This window comes from Syngnathoides biaculeatus, chromosome 8 (assembly GCF_019802595.1).
Source record: "Syngnathoides biaculeatus isolate LvHL_M chromosome 8, ASM1980259v1, whole genome shotgun sequence".
NCBI classification, from domain to species: domain Eukaryota; kingdom Metazoa; phylum Chordata; class Actinopteri; order Syngnathiformes; family Syngnathidae; genus Syngnathoides; species Syngnathoides biaculeatus.
The window spans coordinates 26,217,494-26,237,805 of NC_084647.1; the positions used below are offsets into that span (position 1 = coordinate 26,217,494).

Consider the following 20,312-nt stretch of genomic DNA (forward strand, 5'->3'; position numbering starts at 1 on the left):
ACCCTGCACTGTGATTCGCCCCCTCAAGGATAAGGCTTTTTGGGCAGCAAAGGCTGTTTCGAAAAAATTTCAAAAAATGATACGGCCTCAGAAACGTGGCTCTGTATAGTACTGCTCGTCATTGCGTCGAGGAGAGGTTTTATAACCTCATCTTTGAGGGATAGTGGGGAGTAAGTTTTTTTTTTTTTTTTTTTTTAAATGAAACGGGCTTTTTTGGGAAGAGGACCCCAACGCGTACTTTTTCAAGGACCGTGTTTACGATCATCATGTGGGAATGCTGCTGGTGAGTGAACTTAGAGCTTCTACGAGCCTTGCCTCTGCCATCATGTCTGAGAGAGAGAGAGAGAGAGAGAGAGAGAGAGAGAGAGAGGAGAGAGAGAGAGAGAGAGAGAGAGAGAGAGAGAGAGAGAGAGAGAACTGCGCAAACGTGTGGCGCAATGAGCTTGAGAGGTGATAGAAATGCAGGGTGAGCAGTTCCTAGTGTGTACAGTTTACAAGTTTCGCGAGGGTGACTAGGGAGGAGTCATGTTTAAGAGATGATACGTTGATGCTTAGAGGATCTAATAAAGCCTTCCAAGCAGCAAACTGGTGCTTCGTACCATTATTGTTCCAGCCACAGGAGTCTCCCCTGCGTTTCCCGACCACAGTCAGGTGACTGTTGCAGGAAACATCAACAAAGGTTTAACTAAATACATGTACTGTTGTAACCTTAGTCTCAGATATGTAAAGTCTAACTACTGCTTACATATTTTAAATCATTCTGGTACGCAGATACAGATACATGAAAATTCCTGGGGTGTGGGGGGTCCTACTTCACGGATTTTCACATTTCACGGGGGGTTCTGGTCCCCATTAACTGCAAAAAAACGAGGGATTACTGTGTGTGTGTGTGTGCACGCGTAAAGGTGCGCGTGTATACGGTATATACAGTATGTGAAGCTAAGGTTGTGAAAGACCAGCTGTAGCATGGGTGTTCTGCTTTCTTCCCAACCAGGGGCGCTTCTGCGTGCATACACTCATGTGCACGTAACTCCCCACCGGGCCTCGTGACAGCATCCAAGGAGACATGATCTGACAGTTTACAGACACTTATTTATTCCCACAGTCAAGCTCGTCTCCTTTTGCACCACTGACTTTCCCTGTCACACAATGTCTGTCAGCGCTCACTAAGACATTGAGCCTGAACTTACCTCTGGATGAGCTGTACCGTTAAGAAGTGGGTTACTGACCTTGTGTGAGTGAGGTGTCAGAGGCACGGCGTCCTTCTCGGAAGCTGATGGGTGAACGGTTGTGGGTGTCCCTGTGCTGCGACGTCAGGGTAGCCATTGCCAGGTTGGCCGGCCGAGCGCTTATGAATGACGTAGGAGCAACACGGGAGGCCGTGCTGTTGGGCAGAACCACTTCACTGAGTGACGGGGGGTCCTCAAGTAGGCCAAGGTCACTTTGCATCGACCCCATGTCATAGCCCATGTCAGAGTCCATGCTGCTTGTGGAGGGGTTGTGACCCAAAGTGAACAGTTTACCTGGAGGTCAAGCAAAATGCAATGTTTTTAAATGAAAAACTCAAGAACAATGTATATTTGACCTTGAGGTGTGTGTAGGATCAGCTGACTTCATACCCTGGTTTGACGTTCCTGGCTGGTTAGTAACCTCAGAGAGGGTGTGCCGTCTCTGGCCAAAACGAGCTGTCTGACAGGCTAAAAGCATGTGAGGTGTATCCTCCTCCGTGTCAGGCTCTTCAGTCTCAATCCCCTCATCAATCGACATCTCCATCATGTTGCTAGGAGATGAGGTGGATGACTTGCGGAGCACAGTGATGGGAGGCAGGGGGTCCAGCAGGCAGCCGTTTACCTGAAAAAGGTGTAGGGTCTACTCTTACTATATTGTAGGAATCTTTTTTTTTTTTTTTTTTTGCACTTGTGTCTGAGTCAAGACACGTTATTTAGATCAGACGATCATTAATTAGGAGCAAAACATTTTATAATAAAATGCGTAATCCCAAATCAAAGCAGATGGATAGTTTGTGGATGAGTGTGATTGAGTTTATCTAGAAAAAAACACGATTGATTGATTGATTGCCTCATCAAATGCAACCAGTAAGGCACAAGTTTACTTGTCCAAAAAAAAAATTCCCACTAGTCAGATTTACTATTTGAAGGTTAACTAGTTTAAATGACTCACATTGATTAACCCATCATTCTCTCAACTCTGATTGGCCACACCATTTCCCCTTACAGGCCTTTTAGACTTTTTGTAATTTGGTAGTTTTTACCTCTTTCAATTGGCACTGACTATTCTCAATGTAATAAATATGTTTCCACATCTCAGTCTATTCCTTGCTTTTCTTAATGAGCACAAAAGTTTGTTTCTCCGCACGTTTTGGGGACAAAGACACCACCCACTGAGTACTATGCTCCAGACATACAGTCGAGTGGAATTAAGTTCTATACCCCTCAACGACAAAAGAGAACAGACTGTCTCTTTGTTACTGTCATACATAAAATACCAGTACTAAAACACCCAAAAGGTTATATTGTGGAACATAAAGCTAAAATATTTTTGTTCCATTTGTATTTTGTCACATTGTGACATTTATAAATTCTGAAAATAAAAGCCAATACCAATCAAGTGTGAATTACATGATCTGCCTCGATTTCCGATCACATGATTTATTAAGTATCATTATCATTAAGTATCATTCAAAGAATGATACTGAATCACATATAAGGTTGTTATGTGCACCCTAAATACCACTTATGGCGAAGTCAGATACAGAAGTGAATTTTCACTGACACACTTACTCAAAATCATACACAAGAGTTGTTGCAAAAACAGTATGGTGTATGGAGACTGAGACCAGTTTCTCAATCTGCTCTCACTGGTGTACTGGGATCAAAATGGTATTACTCAGCACACGTGCACACTAGTACAAGACACATACATACCATGAACATGAAAAACAAAGGGGAACCACATTTGAGACAGATATGAGAAGCACAGAAACAATCAAAAAGTAAAGCGTGGAACGAAAACAAACTGGACTTCAGCTAATGGCTGATAGAAAGAATATAACGATTTAAATTAGTGGAGGAGAACTGTGGCTTCGTGTCCATGCTTTTTCACTCGGCAACACATTCGGTCACATCATCACAGGGCTGCTTACATAACCGCGCTGCATTCACGCAGATGACATGAGTGCATGCGTGCGCACACACACACACACACACACCACACACACACACACCACACACACACACACACACATGTCATACACACACACCGCTGTCTCACTCCCTTGCTCACCACACACACATCACATTTTGTTGGAGCCAAGGGTGTGGAGGGGGTGCTGTAAAAGACATTTTGGGGAGGGATAAATGGGAACTACAAGTGTGTGTTTCCCTCTGAAAATGTGAGAGGCAGTGGGATTCTATAAGTCTGCCAGCTCCCGACAGGCCAGCGGGAAAAAGGTCACTGGCTGGCACAGATAAACAGGAAAAAAGTCTGCAAGTGAGTATGTTTGTGTGCAAGTCTGAGACATGTGCAGGACAGACAGCTGTCCTGTCTGATGTGAGCGCTGGCTTAGAGCTTACATAAGAGGACGAGTCATCTGAACTCTGGCAGGTTGACGAAGTAAGCAAATACTGGAGCCCTCAAAGGAGCATGATGTGCACGTACACACAAACACACACACAGGGACACACACACCTCTAAATCACAGTGAAGTGAGCTTATCAAAGCGAATCACTGTCAGAGTGCATCAGGATAATGTTTCTAGACATTCTTTGGCAGCACGATAATGACTATAATAACTGCATTTTCCATAACCAAAGCAGGATCTGAGCAGGCCGTCATGTGAGGTTAGAAACCATGCTCACACACACAGGCGTTATAAAGACGTGTGTCCCGCCATATAACCGCTGCTGCATCTACTGACTGTGTCTTTGGACCTACTTTGGGCGTGTTGACGTCCTCAGACATGAAATTCTGCTCCAGGGTGCACACGGGTTGGGCAAAGGTGAATGCATCAGAGGTGGCTTGAGAAACGGCGGGGGATCGTAGCAGACGGACCCCCTGTGGGAGCAAGCCCACCTGGCCAGAACAGCTAGTCGACTGCAGAGAGAAAAAGACGAAGGTTGTTATAGGTCTGTTTAAATCACAGCTGTTGACTCTCTAAGCATGATGATGCAACAAAATGAGCCACTGTGATTGTAGTATTTTAGAAGCAATAAAACAGGTTGAAAGAAATGAGACAACAGAGACAAGAAAAGAATGCATAACCAAGTGGTAAAGATCAAGGTTGGGAAAGAGAGCAGGTGGAGATAAATGAATGGGTCTGTTGCTCCTGGATGCATGTGTGGGAGTGCTTTGATCAGGGTGGCAAGGGTGTCATCTATGAATTATTCCCAAGCCTTTGGGTACCTTGATGACAGTCTGTTCAGCAATTGTGCTGGGCCGCCGCTGACGTGCATCCAGCCTCTGTTCCACTGGGAAGCTGCAGCGATGGGCCTTTAGCCGCTCCACCAGCAGGTAGTAGATGGCGGCAAAGTGGTTGTAGCTTTTGTTTTGCAGAGACTGGAGGAGAGAGATGACATGAATCAAAACAAGACTCTGACAAGGACAGGGTCCATTTTTTCCTGGCAAAAAGGAGGCTCTAATAGCATTTAAATGCACTTAATCACACATTAAAATACATGGTGTTTTTAATTAAGGAAAAAAATATTGAGACAAAGCTACCTGAAAAAGGAATTGCTCCTGTTTTAAAATCATAAATTAACTGTAGCTTGTCAAATTTTTGGGAAAGCCGAGGTCATTTTCAGACCTAAGACTGATTATTTATAGACCTGTTCAATTGACAAATCACTTTAATAGAATGTGACCAACAAAATGACGTCAGGCAAAAGATCTAAAAAAAAGCTGACCAAAAAAAAATTAGAATTCAGGAACATACAAGAAATAAGGTTATTTCTAACAGTCTTGAAAGCGTTTACAAAGCCTTTTCTAAAGAATAAGGATTCCAACAAACCATGGTGAGAACCATTAGTCACAAACAGAGAAAGTATGGAACAGTGATAAAACGTTCCAGGATTGGTCTTCCTATTAAATTGCCCCATAAGTAGAGGAACAAATCATCCAGAAGGTAAAAAAAAAACAAAAAAACAGGATAACAGACTTCTGTTGCCTCAGTTAAGGTCTGTGTTCATGACTCAACAATGACAAAGAGACGGTAAAAATGGGATCCATGGTAGAGATCTAAGGTAAAAGCCACTGCTGACCAAAAAAAAACGTAATGACTTGTACTTTGCCTCCCCCCTGCCCCCTAAAAAACACCCTGATTCCCAATACTTCTTAATTTTTAGGAAGATGTGTCTTATTACATTTGATGTACCATAATTTCTCATTATAATATGCATTTCTTCCCCCCTTCAAAAATTGTTAAAAGGCAAAAGTGTGCATTATACATAGATATGGGAAAAATGGAAGCTATCACATTTTATAAATATATACTGTCATCTAGTGTATACGAGCAAGCTCTCCACTTTAATTCCAAAATGCCACTGCCATCTAGAGGGTTTGAGAAATTGTACAATTTTCACTCATATTTTTATAACCACCTAGTGGTTATAAAAAAAGTACAGCCTCCACTTTCCTTCCTATTATGACAGGAATACATTTGACTGCATCTACGTATACAGTTGTGTTCAGTAGGTTTACATCCCCAAGCAGAATTCGTGTTTTTATTTTAATATGACTCATGACTAAAAACAATGATCAATTTCTTTATGGTTATGTTTTGTTTAATGATAATGTTTTTCTGTAATGAGTCAGTTTAATTTGAATTCCACAAATTCTGCCCAAGTAATCAAAACTATGACAACTGTTGTCAAATTTACTAAATAAAAGTAGGGTTGTGAATTTCAAAACATGGTCAAATTAAAATAATAATAAAACAAAAAACCTCAACTATTGCATGTTCAAATAAAGTGTCGAACTTCAGAATAATTATTTGGAAAAAAAAACCCTAACAAAATACAGATAATACTTCATGTTTTGGGAAGAAGCAAAATCATGCATTGTAAAAATGCATTCATGTATACTTAAGAGAAAGCGTTTTCCAGAATTTTGAGGTCAGCTTTGGAGATGCGTATTTTACAATTTTGCAATGAAATAGGGATGTTGTGTTGAAAAAAAAAAAAAAAAAAAATACAATGATTTGCGAATCATAATCCGCGTCCGGGCAAGGGACGATCCATTGATTAATTTGTCTTTCATCACAGGAGTCTCACAGCCGTACTTTATCTGGTCCCTCACTTAGGACCTGTTTGCCATGGGTGACCCAAGCAGGGGCTTGAAGCCCCCAACAACTTAGCTCCAAGTAACTTAGGAACACACAAATCCCACCAGTAAATTAAGGTGACGGCTTCCAGGAGGGGCGTGGGGAAATTATGTAAAAAAATAAATAGACTAAATAAAATAAAATACATTTGAGGATATGCCAGGGTTAGTCACTGCACTGTATGTCTCAATTAAAATGGGTTTTGTTTGGTAAATAAAATACGTAGTGTTCAAAATAATGACAGTCCAATGTGACGAACCAGATTCATCCACGTTTTCAGTATATTTGTTGCTACATGTCAAACAAGCTACCAGTAGTTGCAGTAGTTTTGAGAAAACGAACGAGATGATGCATTCATGATACAGGCACTCTTCAGGCTATATGTCATTGGGCATTTTGTTAAAAGGGGTGTGTAGAAAAATAGCCTTTAAGTATTTCATACAAACGTTTTTGTGTCTAGGATTTACCAATCCTTTGAATCACTAAACTAATATTTCATTGATAACTGCTTCACATCTGTGTGACATGGAGTCAACCAACTTGTGGCATCTTTCAGCTTTTATTCCACTCCAAGATTCCTTGATGACATTTTACAATTCATTTACATTTCTTGGTTTTCCTTAAAAAACAGGATTTTTGATGTCACCCCACAAATTCTCGATTGGATTAAGGTCTGGGGATTGGGCTGGTAACTTCATGACATTAACTTTGTTGGTTTGGAACTAAGACTACTAATCTATCTATCCCAAGAACACCATCCCTACTGTGAAGCATGGGGGTGGGGTGGGTAGCAACATGCTTTGGGGGTGTTTTTCTGCACATGGGACAGGACGACTGCACTGCATTAAGGAGAGGATGACTGCGGCAATGTATTGTGAGATTTTGGGGAACAACCTCTTTCCCTCAGTCAGAGCATTGAAGATGGGTTGTGGCAGGGTCTTTCAAAATGACAATGAGCCAAAGCACACAGCTAGTAAAACCAAGGAGTGGCTCAATAAGAACAATATCTAGGTTCTGGAGTGGCCTAGCCAGTCTCCAGACCTAAACCCAATGGAAAATCTTTGGAGGGAGCTGAAACTCCGTGTTTTTCAGCGACAGCCCAGAAGCCTGTCTGATCTAGAGAAGATCTGCGTGGAGGAGTGGGCCAAAATCCCTCCTGAAGTGCGTGCAAACCTGGTGAACAACTGCAGGAAACGTTTGACCTCTGTATTGCAAACAAAGGCTACTGTACCAAATATTAACATTGTTTTTCTCAGGTGTTCAAATACTTATTTGCAGATGTATCACACAAATATATCGTTGAAAAAAAACAGAGTGGACATACGATGAAAATTTCAGACCCCTCCAGGATTTCCAAGTGGGAGAATTTGCAATATAGCAGGGTATTCAAATACTTATTTTCTTCACTGTAGGCCCAACAACATCGTAGGAGAAATATGCCCATATCATGATGATTGCACCAACATACTTCATTTTATACTGTGGCTTGAATTCAGAGTTTGGGAGTCATCTCACTAACTGTCTGCAGCCCCTGGACCCAAAATGAATAATTTTACTCTCATCAGTCCACAAAATGTTCCTTCATTTCTCTTTGGACCAGTAGGTGTGTTCTTTGGCAAATTATAGACTCTTCTGCACGTCTTTTAACAGAGGGACTTTGAGGGGGATTCTTCGAAAAAGATTACAAAGCAGTCTTCTCACTGTCACAGTATTTACAGGTACCTCTAGACTGTCTTTGATCATCCTGGAGCTGATCATTGGCTGAGCCTTAGCCAGTCTGGTTATTCTACAATCAATTTTGATGGTGTCTTCCATTTTCTGCCACGTGTCTCTGAATTTGATCTCCATTTTAAGATATAAGAGATAATTTTAGCTGAACAGCGTATAATTTTTTTTGCACCTCTATATAAGGTTTCCCATCTCTAATCAAACTTTTAATCAAAGTATGCTGTCCTTCTGAACAATGTGTTGAACAAACCCATTTCTCTCAGGCTTTTAAGGAGAAATGAATTTTCAACATCCTTCATCCTTAAATGGGGGCCACCTGATTCACACCTATTTTGACATGTTAGGACCTCATTGATTGAATGCCACACAGCTATTTTTTTAATACACCTCTTTCAACAAATTGCCCTACTACCCAGCCTTAAGAGTGTGTGGATCGTGAATGCTGGGTCTTGTTGGTTTTCTGAGATTCTACTGCACCTAATGGTAACTTCTTTGACATGTAGCAATAAAAATATACTGAAAACGTGAATTAATCTGATTATTCACATTGGACTGCTGTTACTGTGAACACGACTGTAGGAAGGGACAAAAACTCAGAATGATGTTAGAACACTATTGGAGTATTAGTTCTCCTTATCTCCAAAGTGTCTGCTGCTCCAAAAAAAAAAAAAAAAAAAAAAAAAAAAAAACTTCACCTAACCCTCACACTGTCCCACTAGTAACCTCTGTGACACACACATTCATTACTGAAATCTAACTTACTATGGCAGTGCTGTGTAGTGGGTAATGATCCACTGTGACTGAAATCAAAGTCCCCTCATGTGTTTCTATCTTGAGATTCCACTGCACAAATTTATACATGATTTGTGTATACTTGTATATTAACTGTCATGTGAATTAACTTGGTAAATGATTGGTAACTGATTTTTAGTGTCAGGTTCTGTTCTTGAGGTATAGAATTTTTTAAATCTCAAATTCAGCAGAGAAAACAATGGTTTGGTTGCCAATCATGAAGGGAACCTGGATTTTCTGTATTAATCTTCATATCAAGAGTAGTTTCTGTACATTGATGACAATTTATAAATTTTAGATTTTTAAAGTGCTAGTTCTCATCCCCATGTTAAAGAAGCCAAACCTGTCCACCATTACCTCTACAGTCTTGTGCTGGTCGATGCCAAGGCTGTGCATCAAACGTAGAACCTGCTCGCTGTACTCGCCCACGCCCGTCTCACCGTCAGCAGGGACAGGCTGCTGGTAAAGAACCGGCCGCTGCACTGGAACATCTAGTGCCATCCACTTGTGTTCTTTGATCTGCGCCACAGACAAACGCTTTGACGGATCCAGGACTAACATCCTGCGGATCAGATGTTCGCAGTCTGGAAGAAAGCAATAGAAAATCAATGGCAACAAAAAATTAACTTTGATTTACTTTCTGAGCTAATGTCATTTTCTTCCGCTGCTGAAGAGCAATGTTTACACTTCTTTCGATTTCCCTCCAGTCCAAATGAGATCTGCTGACCTCTCGTTAATGGCGAGATGAGATTGACGTCACACACAGCTGGATTCTTAACAGGATTAAGGTCCCCTGCCTGCACCAGCAACGCCTGAACTGAATTCCTAACCGCTGCACAACACCCTGAGCCATTTGCACTGCTGCTAGTCTCTTGAAGCTGTTTTTTTGAAAGATGTCTTTTAGCAAACAAGTAAACATGGGAAACTGTGTTGGAATGAGGATTAGATTTTATGGCAGGTCTACACAACAAAATTATCGTAAAAATGGTTTGTTGTTTCTGTGCGTGTGCCCATACTGTACAGGTGCCTACATTTTTAATGGTCCCTGTTTTACACAGAGGTGCAGTAAGCCCTGAAGAATCTATCCACCCACCCACCCACCCATTTTCAATAGAACTTGGCAATGGTCACAAGCCATATCCATATCCAAGTTTATGTCCTCGATCGAATAAAAACTATTTCATATTGGTTGAGAGTACTTTCAAGTCAACAGCAATGGAAGAAAAACAGCATGCATGAACCTAGGAAATGGAGCAGGGGTGCCCAATGTGTCGATCGCAATCTACCAGTCACTGTCCGAGGCAGATGTCGATCGCTAATGCATGCCAGAAAAAAAAAAAGACGTCATCCATCTCGTTGCTCGATTCAGCTGAGGCCAATATGTCAATTGCGCGAGTAGATTGATTTGACATTTGGTTTGACCAATCCTGGCCTCTTCTGACACGTCATTGCGCATGTGCAGATAAAGGGATGCATATTTGCATAAAGACAGGTTCTAGCAAGCTGGCTTCCTATTTATCGGCTGTCTCTTGCTTTCTCCACTGTAGTCGCTGCAATGACCCTTCCCCCCATGGTCCCCGCACCGCTGCATCAGCTTCTATATTTTCAATAAAGCACTCAAGTTCAAGAAGATGCTGTAGGTCACTTATTCGTCAGAAATTGTCATTCTTCTTGGATATTCTTCCCTAATGGCATAGTAAAATGCTTTATATTAAGTTTACAGACATGCCAGGCACTTTAAATACAATTTTCACCCCATTATTTGGAGAACCACAAAGACAGGAGTTAATCTCCTGCTGTTAACATTTTAGCAGCACACGCTGTACGATATTCAGCAAGTTAAAGGGAGTTGTGCTCGTTGCCACAGCTGTGTTTATAGCAACAACCAAAGATGAATATCTTTCTCCAAAGGTCCAACTGCCTAGAGAAGGTTGTGGACTATGTCAGGGGTGACACTGCTGGAATGACTGACTGACTGACTGACACACTGGTTCTGGGCAGGACATTACACAACCATGACTCAAGCATAGAATCATCCCAGTTAACACTCAGTCTGCAAGTGGTGTAGGATTTCATGAAAAGAAGAAGAACAGCACTCAAAAAGGGCTCAAATCATGGAGCTGCTACTTAATTATTAACACTTTTCACATGACTTCGGCCTGGAATATGACTGGACATGGATACAGTTTGAGTCCTGGAAGAAATTAGTGAGTTGTATAGATGCAAAACACTCTGACATTGCTCCTTGGATGCTTGCATGTGTGTGGTCTGCCTCTGGGTGTTGTGCAACAAAAATATGTAAAGCAGATTGTAAAGTCAATTTCCACTTAAAAGTCCTGTATTTTGCCAAACAACCGCGATCCAAAATGTTAAAAGAACCATCTTGGAGCAAAAACAAACGAAAAAAATTGTCTGGAAAAACAATAAAGGCCTTACATTAGCCTTGTAATGAAGGCAACACAAGCTGTATCTATATTAGCCCACTATTTAAATGGCATAATGAGCAATCATGATTACATTTTTCCTCCAGCACATCTGCAAATGAATGAAGCAACATGTGAATACTCTGCCGTACAACGGTGTTTCAAATTTAACTTCCATTATTGTGTTATGTTTTATTGTATTGATACAATTATAGAAATTTAACAAAGAATATTTTTTACGTTATTTAGGTTGGGGATTCAAAAAAACCCCAAACCAAACTGAAACATGCCCCCTGTAATTTCAGGCCTCCCCATGTTAATAAAACAGTCATCTTTTCTTTTTCCCCCCTTATCTGGGGAACAGAGCAATAAAACACAGCCTGTCATTAGAACAATAAAACAGCAGCCTTTTAAAAATTACCACAAAAATCAGCTTGTTTCTTTTCAATTCATAAAATAAAATAATGCACAGTTCTCTTTCTTCCTACTGGCACCAACTGACAAATGAATAGGCTATAATTGCAAGAGTATGAGAAATCAGTCTGCAATTAAAACACAATCTGCTTAAATAAAACAGGTAATGTATATAACATTAAAATAAGACCTTTTAACTTAAATTTCTGTGCATTATCTTTGGGTTTTCAACAAATGCTAAGTAAGTGCAAGGTCAAAAGCAACATACACTTCTCTTTTATCACATACAAGTCAACACAGCCATCCTCAGACTTGAGCAACAAAAAAAGAATATCCTTGTCATTCCAAATATATACTGACAAAAGAAAATATTTAATTATAAACACAAACACTTTGTTGCTAAATATGTGTCTATTTAATGTGATTTCTGTTTTTTTACATCACTGGACAGCTCCTCAACACTGGGCATGTAAGATGTAACTTTAATCGTGACACTTGACTGGTAGTCTCATCTGTGAGGTGTTTTCAGTATTTGAATTTTATGTAGTTCATATTTAAGAATATCAGCTCCGACAAGTATGTTGATCCAAAGATCCCCCCTCAAAAAAAAAAAAATCTAATTACACATATGCAAGATATAGAATCAGAATCATCTTTGCGAACTATGTCAAAAACAGAAGGATTTGGTCTCTAGTAGTTGGAACCATTCTAGTACAACGTATGTCGAGTACAACAACAGACAGACTGCCTCGCCTGCTGTTCCCTGCCCGTTAGAAAGTTGTAAATTCACTGGCAGGTTTCAGGGAGAGACACTAAACTGGAGAAGCTTGGAGGAGAGGTGTTCGGGGACAATCGTATAGAACGCAGCACTGAAGTCCACAAACAGGATCCTTGTGAAGATCCGCACACTGTCGAGATGTTCTAGGATGAAGTAATGTAGATTCCCAGGTTGACCGAATCATCCGCAGATATGTTTGCTTCGTAGGCCAATTGCAGGAGGTCTAGCAGGGGACCTGTGACACTCTTGAGCTGCACCAGCACAACATGTTCAAAGGACTACGTGACCACAGATGTCAAGGCGTCAGACCTGTAGTCATTCAGACCCGAGATTGCAGGTTTCTTGGGGACCGTATGATAGTGGATTGTTTGAATGAAGATGGTATTCAGCACAGTCCCAAAAATTTGTTGAAGTTGTTTGAGAAGACTGCAACAAGCTGGAATGAGCCAGGATGGGGACAAGCTCTGGGCCCACCGGTTTGTTAATCTTTTGTTGTCTGAAGATTTGTCTCATGTCCTATTTATAGATTGTAAACGCAGAACTCAGAGATGTTAAAGTAATGGATGGTTCAGCTTGGTGGGTGCGGGGTGTGAAAGTGTCCTTTTCAAAACCAGTCATCGACTAGTTTAGAAGTCTCCCCAATTTGGGGGCTGGGATTGTTGCTTGTAATTGGTAAAGGATTGTAATTAATGCCAAATTTATTTGGATTCATTAATGCTAAACATTTTTACATTTACATTTTTACATAGTTTTTCTTTGCAATGTTAATTTCTTTAGTCAGCTGGTTTCTGGTGTAATTGTACAGGGCCCTAACCCCACAACGATATGCAATCTCTTTAGTTTGGCAAAGTTGTTTAGGTTTGGCTGTAAATCACAGCTTCTTGTTATTGAATGTGCGAAATGACTTTGTTGGTACGCATATAGTATGTAACTGTGTCCGTAAATTCGTCCAGGCTGCTAGCTGAATTTTCAAAGACACTTCAGTCTGTGCAGTCTAAACAGCTTTGAGGTTCTATTTTTGCTTGGTTAGTCCACTTTTTCACTGATTTTACCAAAGGCTTTACACATTTAACTACTTGCCTGTATCAAGGTATTAAGTAAATTAAGCAGTGATCAGAGGAGCCCAGGGCTGCATGAGGTATGGCACAGAATGAATCGTTTACTGTAGTATAGCAGTGATCTAAAATGTTGTTTTCCCTGGTAGGGCACTCAATGTCCTGCTTATATTTAAGGACTTCATGGTTGAATTTAACCCAATCCTTTGTTAAAGTCTCAGATAATAATGGGTGAGTCTAGGTGTTTTTTTCTCAATTAATTTAAATGCAAAATTTACTCAATCACATAAAATAAATGATATATTCTCCCTTACTGCAGTAACATATTCATCTCCCAATAAGCCATATAAAAAGGACATTGAAACATTTGTCAATAACCGGTAACTCATTTGTTCACTGACTTGTGACTTCCGAGAAGTCACCCAAATGAACTGTCACCACAAATAGGGTCACATCACAAAGTTTAAACTTACAAAGAGGAATTAGACATAGATGTCCTCTTTCACCCCCGGTATTTGCACTATTTATCGAACCACTAGCAATAGCAATATGTCAGAACAATAGCACTAAAAGGCGCTCCTGTGTCAAGGGAACAAATTTATCTCTATATAGATGATATCCTCTATTTACACAAACAAAAGTCCTTACTTCAAAAAGTATTTAACTACAATAAGCCATTTTCATAATTATCAGACTATGCTGTCAGTTGGTAAAACTCAACAATATTTCCCTTAACAGCTATCGTGTTTTTGCAACCAGAAGGCGCATTGCATCAAAAGGTGCAGTCTAAGTTTCTGTACTTAACACATGCATAAAGCACATTATATTATTGGGCACGCCCTGTTTACACCGATGTCCACCGGCTGAAGTTCCTTCGTCAAGCCTTCTGGAATAACGGCAAGCTCAGAGTTAATTTGCTACGCTTAACTGATACGTAGGTTGCAGTTTAAACTGCTTCATAAGCATGCCCATGCCTCTTCGTTGGTGCCATTTCCGCGGGCCCTTAGCCAAAAGGATCTTTTGCTCAAAGCAAATTCCGTAACTATATACCTGCTGGGGGAAATGTCTTTTACTATGTAAGCAGCGTGTCGGCAGGGAATGCTCTCAGTCAGGCGGAGCACTCATCAAAGTAACTACAACATTTACAGATTTTGTCAAATTCCATCTTGGAGAAAATTTACGACTTTTAACTGATATAATATTTTCCTTGAATTAGGTTCGTATATACTTGATTCGAAGAATTTTGTATAAGATCTGTCAGGGTTGTAGAAGTTACCCTAAATTTATGAACTAGAAAATGTGACTTGAATCATAGTATTGTGATGCATTTAGCTGAAAGGGGACACACGGACACACACGCACGCGCACACACGACTTTTTCATGCAAACTTAACCGATCAATTATTGCTTTTACGATTATTTCTTGAGGCAAAGTGCCATAAATTATTCCTCATATCTTCCTGTGACTTCTTGAAATAGACAATGTATGCAATGTTTGTGACAATAACAGGAAATATGAAAAGAAAATAATTTAAGTTGACACTTCAATATTAAGCATTTTGTGAATCCAATAATTCTTCTCATTCAAAATTTTAATTTATTTATCTTATTGCGGCCAATTATTTAAGTTATCATGATGTGGTTTGCAGTTTCTGATACATTTCAGCCACAAATGTCTGCAATGGGAGTAAGACAAGCAAAAATAGAAACCCAGTGGTGTTGGGTTGACGGTTTCCCTGGATAACATGACTCATGCGTCCTCTGCAGTATGCCAACATCCAGCTGTGGAATAGAGAAAATGGTGGCAGACCATGTTCACAGTGATGAAATGTTCTAGTGAGCGTGAACTGTGCTGTGCCAGACTAATAACTGGCTGGTGAGATGAGCAGCAGCAGAGCAGGCAACTGATTCAAAGAAGGCCCACAGCATATCCTGTTCTTACTTCTCAGGGACACTCGCCTGGTCTGTCTGCCATGCTCTTACACCCCCCTCCTCTGTGCATGTTAATTGTTTCAAGGTCCCCTCACAAACAAACCAAGAATGGCACATAAGGTGAATAATGCCCATTCATATCAACTCCAGGATTCTCGAGGACATCTGAAAAATTCAATTTCTTAATTTTTACTTAGGTCAGTGGTTAGAGCACTGGTTTGGTAAACCAGGGGTTGTGGGTTCGTATCCCACTGGGGGCCTCCACTCCCTGAGAAGGGTTGCGTCAGGAAGGGCATCTGGCGTAAAAATTGTGCCAAACATATATGTGCGTTCATCTCAGATGACACGCTGTGGCGACCCCGAAAGGGACAATCCCAAAGAAACTTACTTTTTACTTGGGTCATAACAAAACAAAATATTGCCAAACATTTACTTTTCATTGAGTAGCAACAAAACAGTGTAGAGAAATGGACAAAAAGGAACACAGAAAGAGGAGCTTCAGGAAGACAGGAGAATCTCCAAATACACAGAGACACATATAAGAGCTGTGTCAGAAAATTCAGGACTGGTGTCACAAATTATATATTACAAATCCAAACTACAAATTTTCCCTTTCGAAGTAATCACTCTGAAATATAACACACTTTGCTAGTGTTCTCTTCCAAGCTTTCCTGCACCCCTGGAAGCATTCTATTCTCCGGATATCCGTAGCTCTACCATGAGGGCCATCTTAATGTTGCCCACATCTTCAAAAGGGGTCCTTTATGGCCCCCTTGAGCTTGAGTGATCCAGCAGAGATACAGCTTGAACCAGAAACTGTCAAACGCTTCAAGCACAATTCGCGCTTCTTCTAGTGCACTGACAAAGCAAAAGCCACAGGATCTCTTTGGATGTACTAGTTGCTTGCACAGCGCATGTTCCGGGGAAAACTAGTTTGGGTTTGAAATGTGTGACACCGGTTGAGGAACTTTTATGACTGATGTAGCAGAGACAGAAAGGGGAACATCTGGGTGGGGTTGCGAGCTTGTCAGGTTGTAAAAGAGTTGCTAGCTCTAGAATTCATCTTAAATCAGCTAGCACAGCCAGTAACAGGTGGGACCAACCTTTTCGAAACTGGGAGCACTTCTTGGTTACTGATAAATACAAAGGGATACCAGTTTGATACACACTTCCAAGATTTAAAAAAAAAAACTACGTTTCAATGACCTATAACAATGTTATTGTTATTATTAATAATTATATTCATTATGTGAATCATGGTTCATTAAAAGATTCAGATTACAGCAGTTACATTCCCATCAGAACATTTTTAAGAACAATTTTGTGTTTTTGCAAACTTACAATTTAAATGTCAACAAAGAAACGAAAATACATTGCTAACAAGCCAACTGTGAACCATAAATTTGAAAGATCCCTTCCAACTTTGTTGCTTTTTTTTTTTTTTTTTTTTTTAATCCACAATGATATCCTCATCTTTTTTCTTGGTGTAAAACTGAATTATTGCTTGCAGAATATCTTTAGCAATGCATGTTAAAAGCTGAATGATGCTCCCAAACAGATTTAATGTTAAAGTCATGTTGCCTTCTATATTTAAAACACAGAATTAGCTTTTTGTGCATTGTATTGTCTGTGCTTTCATCCTCGATAAGGCTGTGCCACGGTGGAATTTTAACATTATACACCATCTCATCCTGTACTTTCTACTTTGGCGTCATGGCATCTTAAAAGCAACAGCATTTCTTTTTTTTTTTTTTAAATTTATTTTTGCCATTATTCTCATGAGTAAACAAGGAGCATGTCTAGCTCGTCTTTGCTCTATGTTACCCAGACTGTGTTGCTAACTAAAGCACCGGTGGTGGGCGGCAAAATAATGACGCTGCCATTATGAACCACATTGATGGGCTGTGTAAGTACTGTAACATTTGTAATTATGAGTGTACCCCTTTAAGAGTGGAGGGGGGCGGGGTAAGTTAAACTAAGCAGGAGAGTGTGTGCGAGCAGCAGGTCTTTAAGAGTGTGCTGCCAAAATGTTCTCGCGATCGACCGAAACTCCCTCATGATCGACACATTGAGCACCCCTGAGCTAGAGAGTAGTTCAACATTTTTTTAAGGCCATTTATTAACAACACATTAATATTTAAAACCATTACCCCAACATAGTAGCATACTTGAATACGGCAAATAATAATATAAAAAAAAAAAAAAAAAAAAAATCACTCAACATTGCAACAAATGTAGAAAAATATGTTTGACGTTTGAAGTCCTAATTATTTTTGGTGGTAAAACATTCAAATTGAACTGCCCTGTTTGGGATAGTGAAGATACCTTGTAAACGTTATTATTCTCCAATTAGGATACGTACAACACACCCTGTTAGGATTATTGCTGCTTTCAAATATGGATCATCTTTTGTAAACATGCAAATTAACCAGTTTTGCCATTTTACAAAACAGGGTGCCCTCACTGCACCCACATTCTTGAAATTTTTTTTGTTACTTTCCACATAATCACTTTGGTGGTACTTCAAATGAATAAATACAGTGGTGACCATGTTCGAGGGTGTTGCATAGTTAATAGCGTTGTTCCATGTTGCTTTCATGACACTGCCATACGTTGGGTACTCGCGAGGTGGAGAATAGATTGCCTCTGTCACTGTACCATGGATTAGCTGCCACTGATGCAGTAGGCTCAGTAGGACGACAGCTAAGTCAGCATCTCGATCTAACTAGAGGTCAGACCAGCTGAGGAGGGCACTGTTTCTGTTTACTCCCCCACCTCGCAAATGGAAGTGGAGTAGGAAAAGGATGACTGATTGGCTGCTGTCACTCATATTCCCGCCATTTTAGACTGAGGAAATACGCACACGGCTGATTATCGAGACTGACGAGAAATTTATCTTGATCGCTGATCTCGATTATATTACCCAGCTCTATGAAAAAACATTTTTGACTATGCGCCTGTATCCCCGAATGGGTTATTTAAAAATCTAAGTTTTTACGGCGAAACTGGAATAGTTCGCATGTACTGTATGCTTGACACAGCAGCAGCACATTTACACTGAAACATACGTGCACTTCCTAGTGCAATCTCTCACTGTGTTCCTGTAAAGCAAGGCTCGTCATGAACACAATGAACCCCTGAGTGGTAGCAACCACACAAGACTGTGCTAAGCCAAGCAGGAAGGTGTGATGTCACATGGAGAAGAGAGAGTTTGCCCTAAGGTTGACATCATGAATACATCTTAATCAATCATGGCTAAATTGGGCTTCCTACCTTCAGTCATGAAATAGGGGATACGAAACCTTCCTTCCAAGACTCTTTGTCGGAGCACGGGGAGAGTGGGTCCATCGAAAGGCAAGGCACCACAGACCAACACGTACAGCACCACACCCATACTCTAGAACAATCCAAAAGACAAACGATGCTTATAAAAGTGCTTGTTATTACTTGTGCCCAAAATTAATTTCAATGGCAGGGGAAAAAGAAGAAACATAAAAACTGGGTTAAATAGTGGTAATGAACACTTTAAACTGTGTATACCAGTGTAAAAGGTGCATTTGTAGCTGGACAATGGCCAAACTCATCCTCACATCTTACCCAGATGTCCAGTTGCGGGCCTTCATAATGTTGGCCCTCGAAAACCTCGGGAGCAGCGTATGGAGGGCTACCACACCATGTAGCCAGAGGCTCACCGGGCTGGAAGAAATTCCCAAATCCAAAGTCTGCCAAGAATAAAAGTGTGGGATCACGTTCATATGGTGTTGTCACAATACCAAAATTTTTACTTTGTCACAATGCAAAGATTGAATACCTCAGAACCAATAAAATATCAATAACAACGATAGCATGGCAAAAATAAACCATCAAAACCAGTGGAATCATAAATGGCAAAAGAGATTTTCATAATCTCACCAGTTTCATGAGTGGAGGATATAAAAAAAAAAACTTTCACCATTCATCCATTCATTATTTGAGCCGTGTATCTTCACAACATATACATATATATACACACACACACACATATATACATATATACACACACACATACACATATACACACACACACACACACACACACTTAAAAGTCAGAAGGAAACTTCTGCTGTGTGTATACTGTATACAGTATGTGTGCGTGTGTGCCTGTTTATACACAATTGAAGCCAGAAGTTTACATACACTGCAAAATAACATTTAATTTTTTGTCACAGTCTCTGAAGTCAAATCAGACTAAAACTCTCCTGATTCAGGTCATTTAGAATCACCAAAATTATTTAACTTTTTAAATGTCACAATAATGAAAGAATTTCTTATAGACTTTTATATTATTATCTTCAAGATCAATTTGTACTAGTTTATATAAATTTCTTTCGTGTCGAGTAGCATATCCTTTGAAATACATGACTTGGGTCATTGGGTCGTTTTTGGTGAAACCTTCCACAAGCTTCTGAGAGTACTTTGATGGAATTCTGGGCCACTCCTCTTGACAGAAGTGGTATAACGGAGTCAGGATTGTCAGTTGCTTTGCTTGCACCTGCCTTTTCAGATCTCCCCACAAATTTTCAATGGGATTCAGATCAGGGCTTTGTAATGGTCACTCCAAGACTAGACCTACCAGAAGACACACCAAGTACTCTCCTGCCTCTCTCTCTCTGATCACCTTTGGTGTAGTAGTCCAGTTCTTCCTGTCCATTGAGAGCCTGTCTCACCTTTTTCTGAAAGGCCACACAACATTTTATCCCATCTCAAACTTCTACCACATGGTTCGCTGCTCTACCTTTGTCTTCTTAAGATTCCTTCCTACTACCAGAGTCATCCAACACACCAACAACCTATGCTGTCGAGCTACACTCTCC

The 20,312-nt window shown here is 40.3% G+C and overlaps 1 protein-coding gene across 1 annotated transcript in view; it reads right to left on the reverse strand.

Moving 5' to 3' along the window:
• Nucleotides 1-20,312, reverse strand: part of sik2b (salt-inducible kinase 2b) — an 88,074-nt gene that overhangs the window by 13,043 nt on the left and 54,719 nt on the right. Inside the window, exons 5-11 of the mRNA XM_061828143.1 lie at nucleotides 19,057-19,181; nucleotides 18,733-18,856; nucleotides 9,215-9,441; nucleotides 4,423-4,575; nucleotides 3,955-4,113; nucleotides 1,620-1,851; nucleotides 1,230-1,523 (exon numbers count right to left, since the gene is read on the reverse strand). Of these exons, the coding sequence (XP_061684127.1) occupies nucleotides 1,230-1,523; nucleotides 1,620-1,851; nucleotides 3,955-4,113; nucleotides 4,423-4,575; nucleotides 9,215-9,441; nucleotides 18,733-18,856; nucleotides 19,057-19,181 (1,314 nt within the window). The remainder of the gene's footprint in view (nucleotides 1-1,229; nucleotides 1,524-1,619; nucleotides 1,852-3,954; nucleotides 4,114-4,422; nucleotides 4,576-9,214; nucleotides 9,442-18,732; nucleotides 18,857-19,056; nucleotides 19,182-20,312) is intronic.